The sequence below is a fragment of the Trachurus trachurus genome (genome assembly GCF_905171665.1).
Source record: "Trachurus trachurus genome assembly, chromosome: 14".
In the NCBI taxonomy this organism is placed as follows: Eukaryota; Metazoa; Chordata; class Actinopteri; order Carangiformes; family Carangidae; genus Trachurus; species Trachurus trachurus.
The window spans coordinates 10460590-10480010 of record NC_139903.1 but is presented as its reverse complement, the minus strand read 5'-3'; the positions used below and the strand labels follow the sequence as shown (position 1 = coordinate 10480010).

Sequence of the window (19421 nt, the reverse complement as noted above, 5' to 3'; positions counted from 1 at the left end):
TTTTCTTTTTTTTTTAAATGTTTCCTTTTTGGGGGTTGGGTGGGTGGGGCTCATTTTATTGTCACAGGTCCAAGGCTTTATTTTTCTGATCACAATTTTTTGTAAATTAAGATACCAGTGAAGTGTTTGTCCCTCCCTAACAGAGTCTCATGAGGTAGCAAAAGGCTGCTACACTGTGATTGTCTGCTCAAGAGTAGAGTGGCCTGGTGGCAGAAGCATCTCTAATCTTTTCTGTTTCTCTTGCTTTAATGTTCATCTGGCTTTTTGTTCACTGTCCAGGCCTGTATGCATTCGGTGTCAATTGAACAGTAACAGTGATCTCGCCAAGCTGAGTTACCGTTCATTTGCAGGACGTGAACAAAAACTTGGAAAATGTTATACTTTGTTGACACGAACGGTCGAAGATTCAGTAAGAAAACAAAACAGTATGTTTAAGCCATATGTGGAGTTCGGGGGAGTTTTTTTTTTTTTTTTTCCTTCTTCTTTTGCTCCAGTAGCAATGACATCCAGGCTGCTGATGGTCACACTGAAGCTTTCATTAAGCGGTTGATCTTAGATAGCAAGGTTTGTACAGAGATGGATCACAGTCCGGGGGAAAAGCAAGCACAGCTCGTACTGGCTCGGCTGGAAATTCACAATATTGTCACTTCAGTGGCAGGGTAGGACCATCGTCTCTCTTCCATCCAGAACCCACTGATTAAAAGTATCCTACCTGTCAGATGCATGGTACACTATCTCCTGGCTTTAAGTATATGTTGGCCATCGGACAATCTTACACACTGTCAAAGATCTATAACAGTCGTAGTAATAACTGTAATAATGTGATTCATCTGTGGTGTTAAACCAGCTTGTTAATAGTTTCCGTCACTGCTCGTCTCTACATGCCCCTTCATGTTTTAATCGAACACAAGTTCTCGCTATAGACGGCTGTTTTATAGGGTACAAGACTCAGACTGTGAGCGTACTGATGACGGCAGCAGTCGGGGAAGTCATTTCAGTGACATGCTTTCTGTGAGACATGATGTCATCAGTTGGAAATTGAGGTGATAACTTCATTTCTGGGATATTGTCAAAGTGAAATTGTTGATCTGTGTTTCTTACATGTTGTGACCCATTTACTACTTCTCATACATACTGTAGGCTGTTTGACGTCACTGTTGACCACTTTCCAAAGCAGATTGTTTTTTTTATTGGTGAAGTGGTTTTTCCTACATTTCATTCAGGCAAGACAGGGGTTTCCATTTATTTAACCCAGGGATGACGTAACACTGTAAGAGACTGGACATTTCCATCCCTCAGTGAATGTCGTTTAAACTGTTTTTTTCAGGTTGTTCAACACTTGTATAGGGGTTTCTGATAAATGTGATCGATATGAATGCTGATTACAAGAGTAACTCCGAACCATCAGATTTGCTTGATTTTCAAACTTTCACTTCATTCATTTATTGAATTATATACATGCATTTCTACTCCGCAACATCTGTAAATGGACTTAAAGAGTGCAGTTTCTCTGTGAACAAACCCTAAATCTTTGCAACCTGGATTGTCATGCCATATATATATATTTATATATATATATAAACCCACCATGAGCCAGTAGCTGTCTGTAAGAGAAACTCGTGAAAAACACCATGATTTGCTTTGGAAATTGGTTGCCAGTTGGGCGACTGGTTGGTGACATGTTTGGTAGTAAAGTGGCAAAAACATGTGAAATCTCAGTACAGTCTTTTAATGAACTGCATTGTCCTCCATGTAACATTTTTAAACGTTTCCATCATGTCTTGGCAAGTCATTTTTAAGATCTTCCTTACACAGTATTGCCTGGTCAGGTTTACATCAGGTTATTTTTCATCTAAACTCAGAATGAGATTCCACAACCACAACACTGTTTTGTGTTTGTCCTTTTTTCGGGGAAATCCTGTGCACTCACACATAAGTCAAGTCTCCTATGGATTCACTTGCACAAGTCAAAGTTTTTTTTTTTTAAATGTAGAACAGTCAAACTGACATTACTTGATAGTTTTTTTTTTTTTTTTTTTGGCCACAACTATGGGCCCTGTGAGTGTTGACCATAGAACTGACAAGGGTACATTAGGTAGCCTACAGTATCATTATGTTAATGGTTCCCGTCATATGCAAAGCCTATCACACTAGTTACTTTCAAGAGAGGGTTAAGGAATTTGGATGTTAAATGTTTGGAATCTTTTGCTGGTAAAAGGATCACCATGTTGTGTGATGATTTAATGTGAAAAAGGTCAAAAGGACTGATACTGCATTTTCATGAAAATTCATTTAGGCCCTGAGGTATAACTGCCATGTTAGTTGCATCACCAATGCCAACAAAAGTGCCTTCTGTTTGATCACTAGGCCTTGAGCCAAAGACGAGCAACAGTAATAGCCTTGTAAAACGAAGAATGGTAACTGTAACAGGCACTTCTGCTTGCCTTCCTTAAAAATGCAATTGATAAATTGGTAATTCCCAAAGATTTAATATCCAATGTCAGTCAGTGCAAAAATCCATTCAGAAATTGCCAGACAAAATGCCCTGTCAAATCAATGGCCGTTCCTTTTTTCCTTCCTCAAGTCCACTATATAATTTTGATCTTTATTTGTCTAGCTAGGACATGTTTGTTAGCTAAAATTACACTCTGTTAAACTACATTGATTGTATTGTTCTTTTTCATCATTAATTATGCCCTTTAGCTGTATAGACTGTTAACATTCTGGGTTATTTTAGTTAAAAAAATAAAACAACAACAAAAAAACGTTGAGGGGTTGGAGGGCTAGGAATCCATGTGTCAGCATAAAATGTTTATTAAATTTCTTTGTGGAGGAAAACTTACTGGGTTTGCTTCTGTATTGCCAAATATGTTTTAAAATGCTGTATTTTCTTACATGGAAAAGTGTTACAGGAATGGTAGGAGGGTGCGAAAACGTAATCTGTTTAAATCCATCTTATCTTAAGGGAAAACTGTAGAAAAGGTTGACATGAGTACATTTTTAATTGTGTCATTGTCATGTGGAAATTATCTACCATTAAAACATTCCCTCTGAAATGCCCATGTCATTATAAGTTATTTGAAATAAATTAAAAATGTTGAGTTCACAAGTTCGTCTTAACCAGTCTTCAGATGCTTACAAGAGAACAGGAGCAGGTTTAGTTTACTGTAATCACTCCTGTTCATACTGGCTGTTAAGCGTCCTCTTTCTAGGAAAAAATGTTCCGCAGTGTTAATATCTGTGTTGCCATACCTCACAGGTCACTAAGGAAACTATCTGTTAAAACAAAAAACTAAATTTGACTCTAGAAATAATAAATGAACGCTGTCCACTCAGTCTTACCAAGTGACTCACTCATCAGAAATTCATTTTATCTTAGGATAAAGTTCAGACGTCATTGGAAAAGAACAAGGTCTATACTGCAGATTCTGTTCCCAGCTCTTCCACTGGATATTGTGACAGGAGAAATTATTACTCAAGAGAAAAACCTGCTTCGATGTTGATATAGGTAGCGACTTGTTATAATACATGCTTGAAACACTGAGATCTCAATCATTAAAGGCTATGGTCCAAGTAGAAAGTTCAAATATCAACCTGGTTAATCTGGTTCCCTTAGCATTTGGATTATTTATTTATCTTTTTAAAAGAACAACCTTTATTTCAACTGAAGTCCATGTGGGAAACCGGTTAAACTTATTGTAGAAGGTTTGTTACTAAGTATTGTATCTGTTTTTTGTTTTGTTTTTCATTAGCAAAGAATAAAACGTTTCCAGTATTGAGGGATTTAGATTGACTAATGAAAATCAATACTGGCTGCAGATGCAATACATTACTATTGAACATCATCCTCCCATGAGCTGAAAACATTAACACCAATACTAAAAACATTCAGTGTCTCTCCAGTCACCAAAAGAAACTAAACCTTGATGTCAGTATCAGTGCTGGTACTTGTTGAGTTCATTGGATTTGTTTTGTTGTGTTTAACGACACATGAATACAGTTATGAAACACAATTATTGTGTAAACAGCTGTAACAAATCTAAACAAAGCAAGGCAAAGGAAGAAAAAAAGTGATGCAAAAGGTGTTTTATTGTTCCTCACATGTTTTGTTAAGACACAAGATTTTCATCAAATGTTGTGTAAGTGAATGAACTCCCAGCAATGGGAAATACAGTAGAATCTGAATATTTGACCAGCAGTAACACAAAGGTCAATCATGTAATGAGGCCACGAGCAGCAGAGTCACTGATAGTGACGAGTCTGATTAGAGTCAGGCCACCATCAACAATCAACATGTCACTTAAACCTCTAGGTTACAATGTGGTGTCCAAAAGTCTGAAAACACCAAGTCACAGTGATTTGAAGAAACATCATCAAGACAGTGAACGTTCACTTCAATGTCCTCGACAAAACTGTTCTTTGAGCCATGTTGAAAGTGTAAAAATCTTTTTAAACACTCAGCAGAACAGTTTCTCTAATGCCTTCGTACATATCAAAATAGATATTTCTTCGGTTGATTTTCATATATAAAAATAAAGCACTTTTCTGATTAGATTCAGCATTGTAATCTACTAGAACATTACATGTATACACCACTTTAACATTTTTTTTAAAAACACAGTCAGGTTGTTTGCACAAAGCCCAGAAATGACAGATTAACATTCATGAAAACAACTTCTAACACTGGTGTTATATTAAACTCTTGAAACTCTTAAATTGACGTCTTTATGAAAGAGAGGGTTTCCTTCAGCACAGAGCAGGCATTGTGTCTTCTTTCCTTTACAGTGTCCTTTAAAGTAACTGGTTAAGTCCTTTGTCTGCCAGGTGAACGCACATCACCTGACAGGAGAAAAGGTCAGAGCTAATCTCTGGGACTGAAGGATTTGATTGGTTTTTTTTTTTGTCTTGACCTTTTTATGACAGCAGTGGAAACACACCACCTCACAAATCTATGTTATAATATCCTCATAAATTACCACAGGTGATGTCACAAGGAAACCAATCACAATTACTATAAATTGAGAAGAACCACTTGAGGCTGACTTTGATCAGCTTTAAAATTTGTTTATAAATTTCCAGATTGCTGGAAAAACTGAACATAGTGTTGGTGGTTGTTTTATGCAGACCGCAGGAACAGCATGGCTAACTCGTGTTTTATGGTGGTTTGACCTGAGGTGCACACACGGAAATGGGTTCGAACTAGGAAATCATGTGAAACCGACACTTTTTCCACAAGGCATGGTCTGTCCTGGACCGGTCGCTCCAACAGAGGCAGGCAGGTGTCACAGTGAGCAGGGGTACTTGGTCCAAGGTGGTAGTCTGCCCGTCTCATTGGCCAGTCTCCAGTATCTCTCCTTCAGGATGTATGCTGCTGCTTTGGGCTGCCTCTGCCTGCTGAAAACCCCCTTCTTGTTCCCCACCACGCGGGTGATCCCTGCAAACAACAACAACAAGATGGAGCAACGAGAGCCTCGTCACGCACACGGGACACAAGATACAAAAAGAGCCCTTTGTGGGTCAATACGCAGATCGATTAATGTGTTAGGAGGAGATTCGTTTTGAAAGTGAAGCGTGCTGCCTCCTGATTGCCAGAACCCGGAGCGGTAAATCTATAGCTATAAGTAGACATACTGCTAAAATAGCTCTGTCACTGGGGCGTTCGGATGTGTCGGACCGGGGGACAAGCCTAGAAAGTTGGCAAGAAATCAGCGCTGATGTTCGCACACTTCTGAGATGCCACACTGACACCTCATGTGGGGCGTCCTTGGCGAGATGTCCACTGGTGCCAAGTTGATTTTTCCATTGTAATAAAGACAATTTTAGATATAACTTCATACAATGTCTCTAATCTGATGAAAAGTAGTACTTTTATATGATCAATAGATCCTGTTGTTCTCTTTGTTTATACATCATTTTGATTATCCAGTTGGGTGTGCTACTGGGATTTTCACATTTTTATTTGCACAAATATCATTTAGATAACCTTGTGGTGTTCACAACTTTTGTAAGAAATGCTTAAAGAGACCCAGAGGAGTTTGCTTTTGGTTATAAAAAGAGTCTCATATTAATGTGGATGAATCTACATTACCCACACTTGTTAATGGGTCCATTTTCGATAAATATATTGTTTTGTCTATATTGATATTATTATTTGGTGGTCGACTCGCCCAGCATTTCCTAGTTTCGGTTTCGCGGACGCTGCCCGGCAGGTCATGGGAATAACGCCACCAGATCGCTAGTTGGCATCGTTTATGGTCGGAACTACGACGGTATCTGATCGTCTTCGAACCTCCGACTTTTGTTCTTGATGAATGAAAACATTCTTGGCAAATGCTTTTGCTTTCGTCCGTCTTGTGCCGGTCCAAGAATTTCACTGCGCGCGCGGAGGCTCATGGGAAATGTAGTGTGAAAACAGTACTCCTCGTAGTCCCTTTAACCATTGATGTCAATGTTTTTGATATGGAATAATGATAAGTTGTTAATATATATATACAGTATATATGTAATTTTGATAACCTCACAACAGACAAAGCTCAGGTTGTAAAAAAACCAAGTGTCTTCTGACTCCTCCACATCCCTCACAGTGTCATTGGGCGCCGCAGGTGTTATCACCATGAGGCGTTCGCTATCTGGATGCTCTGACCAGGCTTTTTCTTCCTGTGTGACTGTTAAGCTACTTGATTGGTGTTTAGCGAAGAGTGTGGGGAGTTTTTCTTTGTATATACACTGGGAGAGGTGACTGTGTGCGGCTCTGCGGCTCTGTACCTTGTGCAGTCATGAAATCAGCAAAGTTCCAGATGAGCTCGCCGACGACGTACTGCTTCCTCTTCTGGTCGAACACGTCGTGGTAGTTCTGCAGGACGACCCTCTGGTACTCCTCAGTAAACATCATGGGTGGATCCTAGAGGGAGAGAAGAAAAGCTGCCGCGTGAGCAAACTGAAAGAGTAAAATATAAAGACTGTGTCACAGTTGAATCTAGGGATGTCACGATTACTTGTTTTCACAATTATTCGTGGTATTAAACGGCACAAATAATTGATCGTAAAGATTCCTAAATACCATCACTTTCTGAAAAAAGATTATGTCGGAACCATATCGGCAGATGTGCGCCAAAGTAAGGAAGATGCACAGATACTGGTCCATTTATCTAACGTAACACTGAATTGGTAGGAATTTAAATGTTAGCGTGTCATTTATAATTTTAAAATATTATTAAAATAAACTTAAACATTTGGTATAGATCAGGGGTTCCCAAACTTTTCCAGGGCAAGGCCCCCAAATAGCATTAACTTCTGGCTGGGGACCCCCTTTTGGAAACCCACTGAGTTTTGAAAACAGTTAGCAGTTAATGGTCATGATGTCATGAATGATAATTTGTCTGGCAGGCAATTAGAAAGAGGATTTGCTTTTGAAATATATTTCAAAACATATGGAAAAGTAAGTGGTCTTAAATAATTGTTGAAATATGTAGTTAAGATATTTTTTCTTTACATAGCCTATGTCAGAATAAATGTGCAAATATGTAGGCTACTGTAGTCTATGACAATTAATGAGTTAAATATTTCGAACACTTCCCCCCGTGGGATTAATAACTTGCCCTATATTAAGAGAATGTAATTATATTTTGACTGTATTTGATTTTATACATTCATAATGTTGTGAAATTTATTGATGCATAATATACGTGATAATTGTAATACTGTGATTATTTCTCTGACAATAATCGTAACAAGAAAATCTATAATCGTGACATCCCTAGTTGGATCCAGTCACTGAATGTGTACGTTGGTGAATCCTCACGTTGTGAAGCCCCGGCACTGCGTCTGCTCCGTATTCACTCTGGATGATGGGTTTCTGATACTTTCCATACCAGTTCTCAAACTGCGTGTTGAGCTGGATGGGGATGACCTCCAAGTGTCCCGGATCATGGTACCAGGAGAAGTAGCTGTTTACACACACCACATCCACATAGGGAGCCTTGGGACGAGAGGCGAGACAATACATGACTTGTAGAGATACTGACAGTGCAAAACAACCATGACTTTGACTGTGATCAACAATTATGATCATAAATTACAAGTAAAGGCCGAGTGATTTTCCTTTTGTGGATCTTTGTGGATCCGGTTTTCACTGAGAGTGTAGCAGCAGTAATTCGATTCGCCTTGAGAGAGACAATGTTTGAATTGGTGCATTCAGAGGTGCTGTACTCACACAGCCAGAGGCATTTACAAATTACAAACCATTGCAAACTAATCAGTGCCTTTGAGCTACAAGCATCGACCTACAAAATCCTTTCTTCACTGGACAGGAATGTGAAAAACCCTCAGGCATGTCAACAACTTGGTCAACAAACGCTACAGAATTTGAACTGATAAAACTTTGGCAACTCGACTTTTACTTCCTTATAGTCGATCGGGCCCCTTATCTGGCTCACCACAGGGCAACATGTTAAACTAAAGTATGACAACATTCAGTCAAGTCTCCTGCAGCTCTGAGAACAGAAGTATATTTTGCTTTTTTTTTTATTCCAGCAAGCTCTTTTACACACGAGTGGTCTCTCTTAAAATGTGTCAAGATAATGTGGCTGATGCTATCAATGAAACAAAAATTTCCTGAAAGGCTGTCGTCATCTAGTTGTCACATTGTGTATTTAAGGGCACCAATCAGGATTTGGTATTCGAATCACAAGTTGTGGCGCCATTTGTTAGTGTTGCAAGCACCGTCTGTCAGATCTGATCAGACCACGTCCAGATCAAACTGATTAAATGAGTTCAACTTCACAATAGTGACAAGTTGAACTTGGCTAGTTATGTATTCATGAATCTTATGAACAATTTTTTTTTCTAGTGGCCGAATACACAGGATTAAAACGTCTGTCATCAAGCTAGTGCATGTTGCATTTGCTCAAAAATTTTAAAGTTTGGTAACCCTTTAATTTACAGGCCACTAATTACTTGCTAATGTCAAGAAATAGCCAGAAATAACAATTAATTGCGCCATAATGTCTAGAAATAGCCTGGAAATAATGGTTTCATAGTAATGTCAAGAAATATAGCCAAGACATAATGATTGATTGCATAGAAATAATGGTCAATTGCAAGGACTTGGTGGAGAAAAATTCTGGCCTTTCCCAAAAAAATTCAAAGCATGAAAAGCATATGTAATCTTTTGCCTTTTTGAAAAACATGCCATTACTATGAAATTACCTGTTATTTCTAGGCTATTTCTTGACATTACTACACAATTACCTGTTATTTCTTGGCTATTTCTTGACATTATCACATAATTAGCAGCTTGTAAATTAAAATGTTAACAAAAGGTTCAATATCTGACCATAAAACACAAATAGTTAATATCTCACGGTGTACTGTGTCACACCTGTAACCACTGCACCGACACACCCTGAAGTACACATCTACATCAATCCAGCCGGTAACTAAGTTTGTGAAAGCAAGATTTGCAGTGGTTGCCAAGTGGATTTTAACTCTTTAACTGAAGAACAAAAACGTGTGAAATGTGCATGTAGTAAATGAAACAACCGATGTGCTGTGCAGGTTTTTTTTTCCACTTAGGTGTACTGCAGACACTGGAAAAACTCACCCCTTTGTCCCTGGCATAGTTACTGTCAGTGATGTAAGTGACAGGCCGGGTCGAGTCCAGAGCTTTGGTGTGTGTTATCAGAGTCCTGTAAGGAAACAAAAGGTGACTGAGTAATGAATGTGCAGCTTGGGGAGTGTGCATCCTGGGATCATGTGCATTACAATAACAGGATATCGAATGTTCACAACAGTTGCACAAAAACACACCATGCAGCTTCAGTGAATTTGAGTATATGGCAGTTTGACAGGTTCAGTATTTGTTTGCTCTGTTTGTCTCCCTGACGCCTCGGGCGAGAGCCGAGCTCCAGCTGGTAGTGTTCAGGGCGTCTTCATGACGACTCTTGCTGCATTCCAGCCATCGGAGTAAAAAGGGAGAGGCCCTGACTGACAAACAAACCAGGGCCTCTCATACACACAGTTACATGCTTTGGATTTTTTACAGGTTTGGGGCTTTCAGGGGCGTCCTGGTGGCACAGATCTTCTCCCTCTACACTGTCAGCTACATATCCCATAACAGCATAAAACTTCCAAGTATATACAGCTCTGGAAAAAATAAAGAGACCACTCCAAAATGTTCTTAATAAATCAGCCTTATCTCTACATGTATGGCAGCCATCGATTCCAGTGTCTATTGAACTCCAACACAAGCACACATCACTCTACTTAGCTAGAACCAAATCATATTTAATGAGGAAGAAAGATTATAAATATTTTTTTTTTTAAAACACTGCTGCGATTAAAAATTGGGATTATTCCACCAATTTTGATTTCTAAACTCTTCCTAAATTTAAAAAGACCAGAATTTTTTTGTTATTTTGACTTGTTGCCATTTTCTGCAAATAAATGCTTTAAATGACAATATTTGTATTTCCAATTTGGGAGCAATTTTGTCAGTAGGTTATAGAATTAAACAAAAGTGTTCATTTTACTCAAACACATACCTATGAGGAACTGATCATTTTGAAGTGGTCTCTTAATTTTTTTCCAGAGCTGTATATATATATATAAAAAAACATCAGTCACTTTGTGTTTGCACCATTATTTGACACTAGGTGGGTCAATTTAGCGGAGCGCTCAGTCAGAACTCACTTGAAATAATATCCAGCAGGGGGCATCTCTGCAGCGGGCTCATTGGCTACTGACCACATGACCACAGACGGGTGGTTCTTGTCCCGACGCACGAGCTCATCCATGACATCCAGGTGATGAGCCAGAGAGGCGTTTCCAAAACTACGACTGGACCAGAAAGGCACAAAAGACACAGCACACTCTGAGCTGACTGACAGATATACAGTACCATCAAGTCTGTAAGGATGCGTCTGACAATGGATGCGTTGGTCAGTAACAGATCAAAAGAAGGAATGAAGGATGGCACTTACATGTCTTTGATGCCCACTCCCGGGCACTCGTCTATCACTACGATGCCATGGCGATCGCACATCTGCAGGATCTCCTCAGCATAGGGGTAATGACTGGTGCGGAACGAGTTGGCCCCCAACCACTTCAGTAGGTTAAAGTCCTTGACAATCAGCGGCCAGTCCAAACCTTTACCTCGGATCTGACACGTACGATAAAAAGAGTGGATTAGATCACTAAACTGGATCGGATTTATAACCTTTATTTATTCTCGAAGACCATTGAGGACGGTCCTCATTTACAATGGTGTGTCGAGAGAATAACAAATACAGCAAAGAAGAACAAGAGTTTAGATAAAAGAAAATATTAGAAAACAGCTAAGAACAGTGAACAATCATTATCAAGTACAATTAAAACAATTACAATCCAGTGAAATCAGGTTTGAGACAATTTTGAGCTGCTGTACTGATGGGAGAGATTCTAACTTTAACATTTTCTGCAGATTGTTCCACGTGTATGTGTTGTAAATGTCATGAAATGTCTAAAATTTGGATAATTGTTGCTGCTTGGTTTGTTAGTGAAGCGTTTGGCTCCCTCTAGTGGTACTCACATCAGCGTCCTCGTGTTTATTGACTCCGTGGAAATAGAACGGCTTGTTGTTGATGAGGAACTGGGTGCTGGTCACCTTAACAGTGCGAATACCGATCGGCAGAGTGTACACATCTTCATACGTTGATCTCTCATCGGCTGCCATTAAGCGAACCTGGAAGTGACAGTTTCAGAAACCTTTATTTAGAGGTAATTGTGCTGAATGTTCCTCTGGTTAGGAAGCTCCTTCACAAGTTACACCTCCTGTATCTGGAGGGGAGAAATTACTGTAAGAAAAACAACCAACAAGTGGCATTATCACCATTTAAAGCATGTACAGCACACACACGTCAAAATCAAAACATCACTTGACTTCACATAAACCAAGTGCATGTAATTAAAGAAGCTGCTCTGATGCGGATCAGATGAAACATCGATATGTGTCATGTTTCCAATGTCTGCTTGGTGAAAGATGTGAAGTTCAGCATGACACATTAATCAAATATAACTGAGAACATCTGGCAGCTGCCAAATAAGTAGAGGATGGACATGGACGTGTCAACAGTTTATGAAGTAATGAAGTAATGAAGTGAGAAAGACTGTGAGAAAAACTGTGTCAGGAACGTGTTGACTGCTGCCGGGTCCTGCAGCAACTTGTAGCTCTTGCATCTGTTTACACGTCAAAACCAGCTTTACGTTTCTATAACAACGGTCCTGATCTGCTCTCAGACATGCCAAGGCAATGCAATAACTATGTAACTGCACTGCATTTAATGTAGTGGCATATGAAGCTTATGTTCTTTTACACTGTGACATTTGCACTGAACTATTTCATTCACTTTCTAAGTATATTGTTCATTTGAATAATTTTGATGATACAAATAAATTGTGTGTAATTTTATCTGGTAAGCATTGCATCAAGGAAGGTGCCAAAGCCTACCACCTCATCCTTAATAGAAGCTTGTCTTTTATGAGTTCCGGTTTCTGATATAATTCATGATACCATTGTATACATTTTTATTTTGGTCTTTTTTTAAAGACTTTTTAATGTGTGTCTCACAACCCTTTTTTGAACGGAGTAGTGTAATTTTTAATAAACTATGTTTATTTAGGCATTCCCCCTGTACCCTTATGCATTTTCTATTTTTATTGTGTTGTGGAGTGACACCTTAATAAAGGTTGTCTATCTATCTATTTATGAATAAATGTATGAAGTAGGTTTATTATCATTATTGATTCATAATCCAGTAAATGTCATAGGAACAAATAGTGACATCATCTTTTATTAAGGATGAGTAACATAAATTCATGATGACATATCCTTTGTTTGAACACAAGGTGGAGGATGAAGTGTTGTGATCTACATGAAACACAGTTTACCCACACTGACTATAATCAATAAAATAATCTTTGTGAGCACTCTAACAAACCCAACACCGATGCATCTGAAACTTGTATGGATGAAAAATGTACATAAAACAACACAGGTTCTTACCTCCAGAGTGTACAGGTAGCCTGGATTCTCGTGCATCAGGTACGGCCACCACAGGTTGACATCGACCACTTTGAGAACTCCAGACTGGTCGTTGGAGGAAGCCACACAGTGTCTGTCTTTGTCCATCAAAGTGACCTTCACTGTGGATGTGGTCGCACCTTTGACTGATACTTCATATTTAACCAGACCTAAAAAAAACAGGGGGGAAACAGTTGATACAGATGATATTCACTCACTTTATGAATTTTAGTACCATCACCACTGAGTTGTGTCACTGTGTTTAGTTGTATTCATTTACCAATGTTATCCAAGAAGTCCGTCACTACAGTGATGTCATTCACATACGCCTTAGGTGTGGTGTACAGCAACACAGGACGATGTATCCCGGCATAGTTGAAGAAATCAAAGTAGATGTTTTGCACAAAAAAACCATCAGGATACCTGTTGAGCAATTAATGTTTTCTTCAGTATTGTTAGTCCCCACAGACAGAAAACTACACATTTTAGAAGCACAATTCTCTGGATAAAGAAACACAAACAATAGTTAACAACAATGGAGATGAAATAGCAAATGGAGCTCCATGGATCAATCTTGTGTTATGTAAACTGCAAATATACGTATTTATCTAAGTTTAAAACCCTAAAACATCAGAATATTTTTATGACGGTGTTGGTCCATTGCAATGTTTCACAATAGATTATTGCAATACTCTTGGATATTGCAAAAATATTTAGAATGGCAGTAATATCATATTGGGGTAAAATCATATTGTTAGGCCTCTAGTGATTCCCACTCCTGAAAAAATATGTAGTCAGGGGTTCAGTCTAATGACAGCAGATATCGGTGATGTGACCCATTGCAATGAAACCAATGCAGATGTCTCTGGACAATTAGTTGATTAGATGATGGACAAAATTAATTGAACTATTAAATTTAATTATCAATTTTGTATTTTCTTTCCCCAAAATGAGTAAAGCAATTAATTGATTCATTTAATCCAGGTCTTGAAATGGAGTATAATAAGCATTCAGAAGCAGTCGTGCTGGGTAATTATTGTGGGCACTTTTTCCACAATTTTCTGAAATATCATTGTTGTAGCAATGAGTCAGCGATCATGAATATTGTTTGCTGATTGATAATAGCAATGTGTAAGGTTTGCATTTTGTGAAAAAAAAGAAAAAGAAACAGTAATAATTTTTCAAAATCCCTGGTCACCTAACCCATAAAAGATTTTCTAGATCTGAATCAAAGGTTCCTACATGTTGAAAAGGTCATTAAGGTGAGAACACTAATGAAGCTTTTATACGACATCAGTGTCCTAATTCAAACTGTAAAGACTGAGGTTACTTGGTGCGGTCGTCCAGGTGCTGGATGCTTCCTGGAGGGAGCGTCACCAGAGTCAGAGTGTTGTTGACAGCGATGGTGATCCTGCACGGCACAGTCGGGTCCTTGCGGATCAAACTGCCAATCTCAGCCTCAAAGGGAAGATGGCCGCCATCATGTTCGGTCACTTTCACCCCGTTCACCCACTGCAAAGGTAAAGAGGGACGTTAAAGAAGCAGACAACTTTTATTTTTCCAACTGTGACTGGACTGATTAGGAGTGTATACTCACCACCATGGAATAATAGTGAGCACTTCCCACTCGGAGAACAACTCGTGTTCCTTCATCTGCGACCCAGCGGGCAGGGACCACGACCTCTCGCTCGTACCACACCCAGCCAATGAAATCTCTCAGTGCAGGGTCCTGGGTGATGTCGTTGTAGCTGGCAGGAACTGGCATGTCAATCACTGGGCCGGTCTGCAGAAAATAAAACAATACATGTCAGTGAAAAGGCAGTAATTTTCTTCCAACAGTGCAGCTGCTGTTCTGTCGTGAAACTGCACATTACTGTGATGATAAGAAGCAACACTAACAGTAACTCCATAATAATGACAGGGAGTTGTTTACCACTGTATTCACTTGATCTTAATTAATCTATTAGATCCTGGCCTGGGGGTCATGACCTCATAACATAAATCTGAGAGATCACAAGATGATCAATTTAGATTTTCCACTATGTATACCTTCCTTGCTCCTCCTATAATTATTTTCTTTCTCTTTTGAGAAGCACTAGCAATTTTTACATCTTCATACCTAAAAAAAAAGTTAAACACTGAGGAGAAAAGCACAGATCATCATCACTTCTCCACACTAAGAAGACGTCACAGACTGATTCATGTCAAGAGATCACAAGCCATAAAAGTTGGGATGATGGGATCATTGTCTTATATATCATGTTTAAATAGTCTGTATTACCTTGAATCTGCTGAACTGATAAGATGGTAAATAACAGTCTTAGAGGACAGTTTTGACTTTCTATTAAGTTTTTATCTCCACTGATATCACTACAATAGTTCTACTGTGTACTAGTTACAATATTAGTGTTAATCTGTGCAGTGAGTTCTTCCAGACTTTGTTTGCTTTGCAGTGATTTCGGCCTCTACACTGTGTGCCTGCAGCTGGTTGACAATTAACATATTGGAGCCTTATTGAACTTTTTAAACTGCGACCTGTTTCACCACTTCCCCACTGTGTCCTGCTCCGCTCACCTCTGCCAGGCGACTTTTGTACCATGCCCTCTCGAAGCCCTGGTTCCTGTTGGGGGACTTGTCCGCCCTGAAGCTCCACAGTCCGCTCAGCTCCTTCCGCTCTCTGGACGAGGATTCCCGGGGGAAGAGCATGCCGCTGTCCAGCAGAGACACCGCCTCAAACACGGAGCACAGGCCCAGCAAGGCCCCGAGCAGCCACGGTCTGCCCGCTGGAGACATCCTGGGACTGGACGATGTGTTTTCTTGTTTCAGTGCCCAGGAAGAAACACACTGCGCGGTTTACCTTGCTGAGTCAGTCACATGATTTGTTCCACACAGTCACGTGACCGCTGAGGCTGCTGCTGCGTTCAGGTCTCGCGTTGTCTTCCAGTACAGTCGGAAATTTCCAAACTTGGCACGAAATCACCGTTTGTTTAAATACATTTTAAACCCAAGGTTATTAAATGTTTAACATGACATATTTAGTATATGAAGAGTTGATTTGCAAAAGCAGATAACTCCGTTTAAAAAAAAAAAAATTGAAAAAATTTAATTATTAGATTTACACCAGGTGATATCAGTCAAACCAAAGTTGAGTGGCGTTGACCAAGGAGAGGAGATGCACAAAAACAGATGCTTTATTGCTTTATTGAAAACAACACTATGTAAAGAATAATTCAAAAGCATCAGCTCATTTTTTTCAAAATGGCACTTATCTGCTTTTGCAAATGAACTCTTCATATATTAATATTTTTGAATATTTATATTTTAAAGAGGATGTTGGCTACCAAAGCATCTTGTCCAAAAAGCCCTGGTCTTGAAGGGTCAATATTATCAAAATAACTCAAAGAGGCGAAACTTTTATGAGAAATCACATAATTTTTTTCACCACTTAGTACTGCACCAGTACACAAGTGACACAAGATGGCGCCAGACACATGTACATTAGTGTAGGCCTAAATGGCAGTAGCCTACACAGACTGATGCCTTCAGTGACTTTGGGTCTAACAGCGCCTCCTCCCCATCCTCTACTTTCTCTCCAGCCCTAAAAGACCATGGATGGACTGGTGATGATGATGAACATGCTTTGTGGCCAGGGGCAAACGTCTGCTGTCCACCCCCTGTTTGTGAACATTTTGTAATAACACGTATTTAAGAAAAGTACTAAGACAGGTTATAATGTAGGGCAGACGGATGGGGACCCTTGTCATTTGCCATTCCCCCAATCTGCCTCCCCCATGTGCTGCCATCTGTCTGCCAGTGCTTTGCTACTGGTGTAAAATGACTGTATTGTTACTTTCAAAAAAATGAGGTCATATTTTCACCTGTGTTTTGAGCAGGTTTATGCAAAAAGTACTGAACAGATTTGCACTGAAGTTGCAGGGGTGGGGGCATGGGCCAGGGAGGAACCCATTACATTTTGGGGTAGATCCAGATCATTTATTATGAATTTGGTTCCTCTTTTCTCTGAAGTCTGGTGTATACAGTTTGACGTTAACCTTGGCCGAGGTCTGCTCTCTCTGAGTGGCCTTAGTTGTCAGTTTTTTGGTGGCCCAGTACGGCTGAATCATGAGGGAAATAGCCACCATGGGCAAAAGTGTGTCTGGAGAGACTGGTGTCCCATATTTTTTTAACATCGTCGAGAAAGAGATTTCAAAATAACCTAATTTCGATTTTTGAGAATAGGATTAAAACCCAGAAACACATCATTCTCATCATGTACAAGTTTACAAGTTGAGATTGATTTATACAATTTATTGAACAATAGCCTATTATCATAACTGGGGGATTCGGGAAACTGCTTAGGCCTCCTGGTTGCCTTCCTTGCCTATACTTGGTAGGAGGAAGTGGAGAGCGTTGTGTCTGTAATATCCATCCCACATATCCTGATCCCAGTTATATATGGGGAAAAATGGATGGATGGATGGATGGATGGATGTTTGACATAACAGAAAAGTTGTAATGGCCTCAACATTGTCAATGGAAGCTATCCACCATCACCACTAAAAGTGTTGCCAAAATGTCAGGCTATGAATATTCCACAATTTCTATGTGACTAAAATGTAACTTATCTCATGAGTATAAATTGGAGTAAAACATTTTCTTCTCAGGAAAACAGTTTTTCCTTGTCAGGTCAGGGACGATCAGTTTCAGATCATGGTCATGGTAACATCTTGTAGTACAGGCTCCTGCTTCAACTTTAAAACCCCTTGACACTGTCTACCACTCTGCTCTCAGGTTGTTACTTGTAACACTCATCACTTCATCCTCTTCTAAAGGTTAGGTGGTCCTCATTCTCCAAGAGATGTGATTTGCATGTATATTTGTTAATTTACAAATGTACAAACAAGGCACTGTATCTCTTGATACCTCTCTGTCTTATTGAACTTTAATTTATTTTTGGACCTGTTTAAATCGATTTTATCATGACATTGATGATATGAATATGATTTATTTTATTGATGTTATTTTTTTTAATCCTCTCATCAAAATAAGTGTAAATTAGGACTTTATCCTTAATGATTTTAAAGAGAGACATGTATATACTATAGCACACATGGAGCTGACCTTTATTTAACTACTGCTGTGGAGCAGTAACTTGTTGCATGCAGTTTGTCTTCAATCATTAGTTGTTGACAATCTTAGGTCATGAACTGGATGTGTATCCCCCTGCCACACTTCACCCAGTTTAGTGCACAATGTAGGCCTACAGGAAATTTTCTCTATCCAGGTATGTTTACAATCCCAGAGCAACATGAATTTGAGTATGTTTTCTTTTCCCACATTATTTCTTAATCCCTGGGGGAGAGACTCCTCCTCAGACTGTTGCAGCCTGGAAGGCAATGCACTTTCTCTCTATTATTGTTTGTTTCTTGCTACTATTTCTTTTAAACCACACAACCCCCAGGGCCCTTCTCCAAAAAGGTTTGTTCTGATTTATTTTTCTGTAGCTGGAAAACTATTCCCAAGACACAAAGGTAATCAAGTCAAGTGAATTTTATGTTGGAATTTTTTTGTTAACATTATTCTGTCTGGAACATGCAGAGTGAAATTTACTGTGAATCTAATGCACAAACAAGACAGATTTGTAATAAAGTGCTTCAGAGAGTGACTCCAAACTATCCACAGCTTTATATCTGCCTGAAATTAATGGAAGGTTAATGGTGAGTTCAGTGTTAATTTCCTGTCTCAGGTCATTTTCCCAGCAATTCAGTTGGTATCTTTCAAAATAAAAGATCTTTTGGTCTATCTTTGGAGCTATCAACCATCCTTTGGTTCCCACTCATTGTCAGCGACGTCTTGTTCAACAAGACTTTTGTTGGATGGCAGAATTTGATGGCAAAAATCAAGTGCAGTCAAACCAGGAGAGTTTGTTTAGTTTTGTTCTAAAAGGATTAAATCTTAATATCACAGCCTCACCAAGCGAAAGTCTATTGTTAAAGGTGAAACATGTTCTATGACCTTTACAACTTACAATGATCTTTTGACAAACCCTGCATGGTTTCCACTTTTCTATCACTATTCATTTGATTTGAGAGACACTGGTACATTTTTGAGACATCCATGGAGAGGTTTGGGAAGATGAAGTGGGACAGGTTGGTCCTACCATGCTTCACAGAGCAACAAATGACCCGACTCTCAGTATCCATCCACAACCTGTTCACTCCTCACATCACTCTTGTTTTTCTTCTGGGCTGTTTCCTTCAACCTGCAGGCCCAAGCTCTTATTCTGCATAATTTGTTTCCTATTTCTCCAAATCAACTGACAATGTCACAAAAGTTTACAGCTCTATCTCAGTCACGACAACAT

General features: G+C 39.3%; 1 protein-coding gene across 1 annotated transcript; it reads right to left on the bottom strand.

Annotated features, from left to right (window-relative positions):
* Nucleotides 1–4069: 4069 nt before the first annotated feature.
* On the bottom strand, nucleotides 4070–15915 carry gusb (glucuronidase, beta). The gene is made up of 12 exons (XM_083986791.1): nucleotides 15632–15915; nucleotides 14655–14840; nucleotides 14388–14569; nucleotides 13338–13480; nucleotides 13040–13227; nucleotides 11567–11719; nucleotides 10980–11158; nucleotides 10690–10836; nucleotides 9602–9686; nucleotides 7802–7978; nucleotides 6766–6901; nucleotides 4070–5434 (listed from the first exon to the last, which is right to left on the bottom strand). The coding sequence occupies exons 1-12, from the start codon at nucleotides 15848–15850 to the stop codon at nucleotides 5283–5285; spliced, it is 1947 nt and encodes a 648-aa protein (XP_083842917.1). The 5' UTR covers nucleotides 15851–15915; the 3' UTR covers nucleotides 4070–5282.
* Between the last annotated feature and the right edge of the window lie 3506 nt (nucleotides 15916–19421).